The sequence below is a fragment of the Cottoperca gobio genome, chromosome 12 (assembly GCF_900634415.1).
Source record: "Cottoperca gobio chromosome 12, fCotGob3.1, whole genome shotgun sequence".
In the NCBI taxonomy this organism is placed as follows: domain Eukaryota; kingdom Metazoa; phylum Chordata; class Actinopteri; order Perciformes; family Bovichtidae; genus Cottoperca; species Cottoperca gobio.
In genome coordinates, this window is record NC_041366.1 from 1206490 (window position 1) to 1215236 (window position 8747).

The window sequence follows — 8747 nt, forward strand, 5'->3', positions numbered from 1 at the left end:
TTGCTCCAGGGAGACTGTCCCTGTAGTTAGTTCACTGTAAGTCGCTCTGGATGAGAGCGTCTGCTAAATGACCTGTAATGTAATGTAAAATTATTAATCATTGTGTATGTATGATGTGAGTTAAGTGCCACTGCTTCGAAATGAACATTAGCATCAAGATGTCGGATGTTTTAAAATTATTTTAAATATGTCAATGGAAGCTAACAAAAAAGTGAATGATTTGATATATGATAAATACAAGACAACATTTATATTATTTCCATAATTCAAAACATTTAGTAATGTACCAACTTTTTTTTGTTGTTTTCTTAAAGGTTTTCCGAATCCGATGTTGGCTTATAATTGCAATACTATTTTTGTCAACATTGGATACTTCCCCATCACAAACCAATTCTGAACGAGTGAAAACAGACAAAGTCTACAAGTGGTAAACCATTCTGTTTAATTTATTTATCACATGGTTTATATGTGGCCAGTTTTGACTAAGCTCAAAGTTGACTGAGCCATGCCTTCTATTTGGCCTTGGGGCCATTCTTCGGCTGGTATGGTGGAATGAGGAATTTCCATGACTCATTCATCCAACCTGAGAGCGACTTGACCGGCATCTGCTTTTTCAGACTACAAGGCCGGACAGAGGACCTCCAAGATTCTGCCCACTCCTCAAAGAACTTATCTGTGGTTTTGTCCTCCATCTTAAGGCTCTTCACAGAAGCAGGACCTCTCTTGGGACGTGGTTGAGTTTTACCCAAGAGGTGGCATCCTGCCCACTTCCTATCTGATTGTTGCTCCTTCTCAATTTTAGAGTATAAATGCTTCCTTGTTTTAGTCTTGTTTGTTATGATCACCCTTGGGTCAACGGGTTCCTTAGACATAGTTTTGTCTTTGATCTGTGCACTGGCCCCCTGCAGGAACTGATGGGAGTTTCCCCATAGCCTGAAGGTTGCAGGGATGTTGCTTAAAATGGTGTTGAAGGTGTTTTGTATGTTCTTTCCCCTTGACCACATTACTGTATATTGACATGGGTTAGGAGAGGACTCTACCCAGGGTTGCTCCATGTTGGGCATGGGGTTGGCGAGCCTAAACGACCTTCCCCACTTAGATCCATGCCCATTTTCAGTGGTGTGTTGCTGCTGAATAGTGCTGCTCATGCTCCCTGAAGATCCATAATGACTTGGTTGATGGATCAGCAGTGACCCAGCTCTCCATGAAGCATCCCACTGTTTCTCAGGATATCTTTCCCTGAACATCTGGTTGTCAAAAGACCGGCTCATTTTAGCATTGGCTCTCTGCAAGGAAATATTTTCTCTCTGGGGTTGGATCTCCATTAAAACATCAATTTCGTTCTCTCGAAGCACTTGCTCTGTCCAGTGATCTGTGTGAAAGATGGACCACCTCCAGGCTTCCCTCCACTGGATTAAGGAGGGTCTGTCATGGTAGAATTCAGTTTCTGAGACCATCCAGGCTGCCTGCCAATCAGAAGCAGACCCAGCATACCTACTCTGTGCCTGTGAACTGACAGGATGGTGGGAAGCCACACTTGACCTTTCTTGGCTTGTTTGTGCTCTACCCTGCCTAGGTTCTGATTGGCGCTGGTGCCTTGAGAACCTCCATGATTCTTCCCAACTGCGCTCTGTGGTTGGCCCATTCTTAGGGAGTTCTACAGGCGCAAAGTGGTTCTGGTCCCTCACACGATCTACTCGGATTTGGGGTGTTGTGGACCAACCCTGCTGCCAAGATTCAGGCTCCTGACGTAGGGTTTGACAGGAGAATTTCCACGAGTCACTCCACTCTGGGGCAGTGGGCGTCATGTCTCCTCCTTCCAACGATGCCCTGAAAGGCCTTGAAGGCTCAGGCCTCATTCTTCTTCTCTCCATTCTCATTCTGTGTTTCAGTGTCTTCCACGAGTCCCTCCATTCTGAGGCAGAAGAGACATTTTCCAGTTGTTTCAGTTGAATCTGCTTAGATTGGGCAAATTCTCTTTTTGGGCAATAGATCACGTTACATTTCAGTTTCTCATAGCATGAGTCTGCCTTCTCTGATGTTGAATAAGGCCGTTCTGGGTTGTTTTCTACCTTCTGAGCCTCCAAAGAAGTCTTCATTCTTGGTGTTGAGTCCTTCAGGACTTTCTCTATTTCTTCGCAGGGTTTCGAGTTGTTTTTAGTCACCTGCCAAGACTTGCTCCATTCAGACAGAGCCTTAAATTCATTGCAGAGCTGCAAGTATCGATCTCTGTTTTTCTGCTGAGGAGACACAAGCATGACTTTGTGGAGCTGTGACTCTCTCTGCTGGCTGCTATTAGTAAGAGAGGGATCAGAATTATTGTGGTTGTTGAAGTTTACCATGACTGTTCTCCATGAATTGGCCCACTCTGGGTTGTGAGATATTTTTATTTGAGGCAATTTGGATTTACAGCCATGGTGGTTGACAAGCCTCCAACATTCTTCCCACTTGGAGCTCATCTCTCTATCATTATCCTGCTTTTTAGCAATAGACTCATTAATTAGACCATCATTTGTAACAGTAAGATTATCCTGCTGACTTGCTGGCTTGGTGGATCTCCATGAGTCGCTCCACTCTGATGAGCACAAGGCTTCATTGTGGTGCTGAGTATTCACCAGCAAGGTGAAGAATCCAGATTTGGCAACATTTTCTCCACTTACAGAAGATGCTGCATCCTTCTTATTATTTTTGTCGGACTTTCTCCAGGACATCTGCCACTCCTCAATGGGAAGACACAAGTCTAGCTCTTGTGATTCCACCACCCTGTAGTCAGGTTTCCTCCAGAGATGAAGGCGGCGAGGATCCATCAAGTTGGGTCCATTTAGCCAAGGCTTGCCTGCTTCAGAGTAAGGCTGCTTGGTAGCAAACATCCAGCACTCGCCCCAGTTTGATCTAGCGTCTTCCACTGGTAATGGCAAGGATTTGCTGTACTTCCATGACTTCCCCCAAACCATAGCAGAAGGTTGATTCTGCTTGATATAAATTAGTAATTGTAGCCTTTTTGAATTCTTGTCCTGCCCCTTTTTGTCCTTGTAGTTGGGGGCTGGAGTGGAGAAGCCTCTGCTTTGGCCTCCTGGTCTGCCTATTGGACCTGAACCTGCACCACGAGGAAGAGTAGGCGGAACCTGTGGTAGCTTGGTCTTCCAGACATTGTTGTTGTCCGTCTGATTCTCAGCAGGTTTAGTTTTCCTCACCACTCTTTTGTAGTTTCCCAGTCTTGCAGCCAAACGATTTGCCCAGTCCTCATTAATACTGTGGGGGAAAGAAAGAAGTAAAAAGGTAAAAATAGCTGCAGAAAGAAAAAGGTACATACAACACCAACATCTGTTTACGACATAATGAAATGGACACTTCTTGGAAACTGTATGGTGACCGCATAATTTATGACTGTACTGTTTATATTTAGGCCTATGACGACACTCTTTGCAGGGTGAGGTAATGTTACCGAGTGATGCACTGATACTACAGTAAAGATTCTGTTTTACAGCACTTTAATAGTACCATACAGTTAATATGTACTGTATGCACATGTAACTGGGACTGTTGTGGATAATACATTACTCCTATTTATGCAGATGCAATGATACTTCACAGATATTTTACTCAAGCTGATGTGAAAATTTAAGGTTTAAAGTTTAAACCTATGTGCGTAAAAGTATAAACTGCTGCCATGATTAGTGACTGATACATTTTTAGATTTAGAAGTTGACATTTCAGAGAACCAGTTTTCAACAATCACATTTTTGTAAACAAATTTGTTAATTATTGTGTATTGGGGGAGGAAAATTTGTGCATAGGTGTGTGTATGTATACAAACATACATATACATATACTACTGTAACTGTTGGGTTTAAAATAATGTAATTATATTAATATATATAATGTCTTATATTGTACAGATTAAAGATTGACATTTATGCACAGACCATCATGGCAACACTTTTTATTTGCTGTTTTATGAACAGTAACTCCACCCTCCTCCGTCAGTGTTCAGTGTCGACTGTAAAAACACTAGTTGTTTCACTTTTGTCCAGATCTTCATTACTAATCCAAGTAAATCTGTTCAACTACCAAAACTGTCCAAAAGGTCATAACATATAATCCATTTGAGCACATGGTGGGCAACTGCTCACCTTTAAGTATGCGGATCAAATTTCCTTGGCAAGACACCTTAATTTTTCACCTCTTTGAATGTAACAAATTTATTTGTTAGCAGAATAAAGGGATCTCAGAAATACTTCTATTCATGTATGACGATTAAATCACATTTTGGGCATGAGGAAACAAAAACAGTTGTCAGTCATTAATCTCGCCTGTAATTTCAGAACCTGCCCTTCCCTTCCTGTCCAGCAGTATTCTCTAGTGTCCAAATTCCTTCACCAACTCCCCAGAATATATATGCATTACCAGCTGTAGCATTCCAGGCTTCTTCTGTGACCCTGTCTGTCTTGTTTTTGATCCTTGCCTGCCTTTTTGAATTTTTGCCTGCTTGCCTTTTTGGACTTGGAAGTCTGTTGCCAACCTCAGTTTTGCTTCGTTAATAAGTATACTTCTACCCTACACTACTTATCCTACCTGTCCTGCTTACCTAACTTTGTACATATCTACATACACTAAGTTGCCAGTTTATTAAGAACGCCAAGCTTAAACTAATGCAGTTTAATACTGCTTTATGAAGGTTATAATGTCCATCTGTTGATTCAACTGTAAGTTAATTCAGCTCTGTGCATTTAGGAGTGTGAATATTAGTTTCATCATTGCTTTGTATTTTTCTCTGCAGGATAGTGTGACACTTGGGTTTATCTAGGTAAGTATAAAGGTCAGTATCATGTTCAAACTGAAGAAGAAATCTTATTCTGCTGCTGAATACAGTTAATAATTCTGAATCACAATATAAATATGAATAGTAGAATTAAATGCAAATTAAGATTTCATAAAGACCAGGCAGTTATTTTTAAATACTTTTTAAAGACTTGCAGGTAGCCAATGCACACACAGACAGGTAAAGTTTGGTCCTTACGTGGGCAAAGCGCTATTCTCTATTCGGCTCTCCTCCAGCTGTATCTTCTGTTCATGTTCTCTCTCTCTGATCTCCCAGACGTTCTTCATGATGGAGGCTTCGCAGCCGACTACATCGGGGTGCTTCTCATTAGACATCTTCAAACTTCCTGCACACACAGAGAAAAAGATGAAGAAACCTTAGAAATATTATTTTTTGTCTCTTTTTCAGATGCCGATAACATTTGTAATATCCTGAACCCTGCATAGGTGGAGGTGATGTACCTTATGGTTGTGATGCTCTGTGTCATCTGTGTGGTAGTCTGCAGGCAGCTCTGCCCCTATGTACTGTCACTGCAAGAGCCATTAATGTCCTGTTGGATGTTTTAGGGGCTGTCCTAAAAATATAACGCCCTCCAACATACACACGCATACACACACGCACACACATATAGAGAGAGGCAGCCTTCTCTACAAACACATGCCTGAAACATTCCTGCAAATCTGTGATGCAGGTTTGGTACCTATAACATTAAAATGACCCTAAACTTTATTTATTCATATCGCAACTTTCATGCAATACAAGGTGCTTAACAATACAATGGAAATCCAGGTGAGATGTGTGCTCTTTATGGTCTTTATGGTCTTGGTTAGTACACATGCTGCTGCATTCGACACGACCTGTTGCTTATTTATAGGTTTTTTTAGGAATACCAGAAAGTAGAGCATTGCAGTATTCAAGCCTGCTAGTACGGAAGGTGTGCATAAGTCTATTAGTATCTGCCTGGGGAAGAAACGGTTGTACTTCAGCAATATTTTAAAGTAATAAAACTCTGGGTCTAGAAGCATGCCAAATCGTTTTACTAGGGGCTTGGCATTTGGTGACATGTATTTTAAGTTAGTGCACAGCATCTCTCTCTGGATCTTTGCTCCGATAATTAGAACCTCCGTCTTGACTTTGTTCAATTGCAAGAAATTATGTGACATCCACAAGTTGATATGATCAATGAATTTAACAAGTTTATGACTCTTCTTAAACTTGTTTGCCAGGCACACTAATCTTGCCTCAATCTAGCTCTCTAAAAAACACTGAAAAAGTGCGATTTACTATTTTATTGGGCTTTATTTTATTAAAGGATGAAGTTGGAATAAAAAAATATGTTTCGTTTTTACAATGTTTTTTTTCAAAGGTGCTCCCAGGTCCACAATCGTGCAGCATATGTAAAATACTTTTATTTTATTTTAATGTTAGAATGTTATTGGCTGATTTGGTAATAAGGAGATGTACAGTTACTTGTTACAATCCCATGTTCTCTGATGAACTGATATTTCCCATTGGCAGCACAAAGAGACTGAACCCCACATGTTATACTTGTGTTAGCTGAGCAGTGGTCACCATGGGAGACAAAATAATCTCTACCAGACAGATAAATCCTTAACTAAAACTGAGCCAGAGAGACAAACACACTTCTGTAATCTGTTAACAAGGATGTCATAATGGACCGTATCGAAAGCAGCGTTTAAGTCTAAAAATACGAACGTTAACGAAAAACATACCTGTCAACATTGGAATTTCAAAATAAGGGAATTATTTTGGCGGACTCCGCCCATATTTTAACAGCTCTCAGCCCCCCAGCCTCTACCCATATAATGTAAATGTAAACACATAAGGGACGGGTATATACATTCAGGAAATACATGTTTATGTAAAGTATGTATTTTATTTTTTTGTTATTATCATCAATTTATTTGATGATGGATGAGTTGAGTGGCTTTTGTTTTCCCCGACGAGGACTTCCTTGCTATGGCAGAGTCGGGAAACATGTCTGAAATCAACGCAGAAGCTGAGGGCTACATTATTTTTAGCGCAAAGCATCGACATCTTTCCCTTAGCTTTGGTCACGTGGTTTGCCTCCGAAACAGTTCTTGTCACAAATGAAGTCATTGACAGTGTATGTTTTTGTGACTCTTGGCGTGCTTGTGCTTGTGCTTGTGCTTGGACGGTTTTTCTTGTTGGCGAACATCGCTTATTCCGCCGTGTGCGATGCTAACATCTGTATGGCACACTTTACAAAAAGCACGAGTTTGCCCGACTCTGCTTTATATTAAATAAGGGAAGGTCTCCTCCCATTTGACCAGGTACTTACATAAAGTTTTAACTTGTTTGGCAGGTACAACTGCGTCTCCATCTATCTCCCGTTCACTGTGACTCTCATCCATATATGTTCGTCTTCTTCTGTGTTATTGTTCCTGTTTTCTTCTTCTGTGTGTTTACTGGCGGATAACGTTTTTCAGCTAATGTTAAACATAATACTGCCACCTGCTTTACTGGAGGCCACTTTACACTATTTTTAATTAGGCCTTTTTTTTTTAAAGGTTAAAAATACGGGAAAATTACGGGAAAATGTTTAAACAGGAGGAACACGGGATGGAAATAAAAATACGGGATAATCCCTGGAAAAATGGGAGTGTTGACAGGTATGATGAACAAGCTACTCGCTAGCTTGTTAACGTTGACACAGCATCAGCGACGAGCAAGAGGTGTTGGTGTAATGTTTTAACGGATTTTCTTTTACCACTAAACAAGTTGAAAACACAAAACTAACCTTATAAAGTTGTTCTGGCTAAAATGTTAGCAGACAGCTGCTTACTTCCACACAAGGTTGAAGGTTTTGCAACATGGCTTATTTACAAGGGGTTTCACTGTAGGCCTGTAGCATAAGTGAAGTTTGAAACAGAACTGTAGATAATGATTTATAAAATGACATCATACTGTAATGACCAATGCCCTTCGACCAATCTACATGTTTGGCACGTGTGTTGCTGAGGACCTGAGGGAGTGCAGTGAAGTTATTTGGATCAGCGGTTCTGTAGAAAACTGTAAAAACCCAGCCTACCTGGCAGACATTGGTTTGCACCTGAACTATAGATGTGCATCAAAACCCAAAAACAGCGCAGCATATATCTATTATATATTGTCATTTATTCCCATGCTGCTCAGTGTAATCTCAGTCTGCGGCTCTTGTGGCAGCAGCCAAGCCTCTTTATCTCTCCCCACGGCAGTGGCGATGATGTGCGGTGAGGTTCATGGCTGGGGAGGCACTGATTCTTTCAGAGTCAGATTTACAAATACATGAACCCAATTGAGTAGCTTATTCACCATTTTCTTGGCAGCATGAACATTGACTACGGGTTATCTTTCATATCTCATATCAGCATTATTTATACACACACAGGTAAATTACATATTTGGCCAAAAAAGAAGGTTACATTTATAGCGGTTCAGAGAGGTATTTGCTCTGGACCTTCCATAGCGCTTTTAGTCTGATGCTTTGATTAATTTTAATACAGACTGCACTATTAACAAAATAATATTTTATTTAAGGTCAAAATTTAGTCTTTAATTTAAATATTGGATTGTTTTCTCTTAGTCAGATCCCATTTTCAATAAAATTGTGGTCTTACCTTTACTTGTAAAATCTTCCATTTTTGTCCGTCAGTCGGAGAAACAAACTAAAGTAAACAGTGCTACAGTGCACCTGACTCTGATGTTAGCTAGCAGTAGCACCTGACTCTGATGTTAGCTAGCAGTAGCACCTGACTTTGATGTTAGCTAGCAGTAGCTTGTTGGCGCTACCATCTCTAGTAGAACAGCAACTACACGAACCGGTGGGCTCACGTGCGCCCTCTTCAGTGCGGCAAAGAACTGTCTGCCTCACCTGGTGTCTTCTCACTGTGGTTTATGTCAC

At 40.8% G+C, this 8747-nt stretch overlaps 1 protein-coding gene across 3 annotated transcripts; it reads right to left on the minus strand.

Moving 5' to 3' along the window:
• Positions 1 to 432: 432 nt before the first annotated feature.
• On the minus strand, positions 433 to 8509 carry LOC115017203 (uncharacterized). Of its 3 annotated transcripts, none has more exons than XM_029445472.1 (3): positions 8464 to 8509; positions 5021 to 5168; positions 433 to 3252 (listed from the first exon to the last, which is right to left on the minus strand). In XM_029445472.1, the coding sequence occupies exons 1-3, from the start codon at positions 8483 to 8485 to the stop codon at positions 513 to 515; spliced, it is 2910 nt and encodes a 969-aa protein (XP_029301332.1). In that variant the 5' UTR covers positions 8486 to 8509; the 3' UTR covers positions 433 to 512. The 3 variants fall into 3 exon arrangements, with proteins under 3 accessions (XP_029301332.1, XP_029301335.1, XP_029301333.1); XM_029445475.1 differs by lacking the exon at positions 8464 to 8509 and adding an exon at positions 7146 to 7205; XM_029445473.1 differs by lacking the exon at positions 8464 to 8509 and adding an exon at positions 5284 to 6304.
• Positions 8510 to 8747: the final 238 nt, after the last annotated feature.

What these genes read in the sequence shown, in the direction of transcription:
- LOC115017203 (XM_029445472.1), bottom strand. Translation starts at nt 8,485, where the DNA reads ATGGAAGATTTTACAAGTAAAG. An exon ending in GGAAGATTTTACAAGTAAAG is followed by an intron (nt 5,169 to 8,463) that starts GTAAGACCACAA and finishes CTGTGTGTGCAG; the next exon opens with GAAGTTTGAAGATGTCTAAT. An exon ending in GAGAATAGCGCTTTGCCCAC is followed by an intron (nt 3,253 to 5,020) that starts GTAAGGACCAAA and finishes TTTCCCCCACAG; the next exon opens with TATTAATGAGGACTGGGCAA.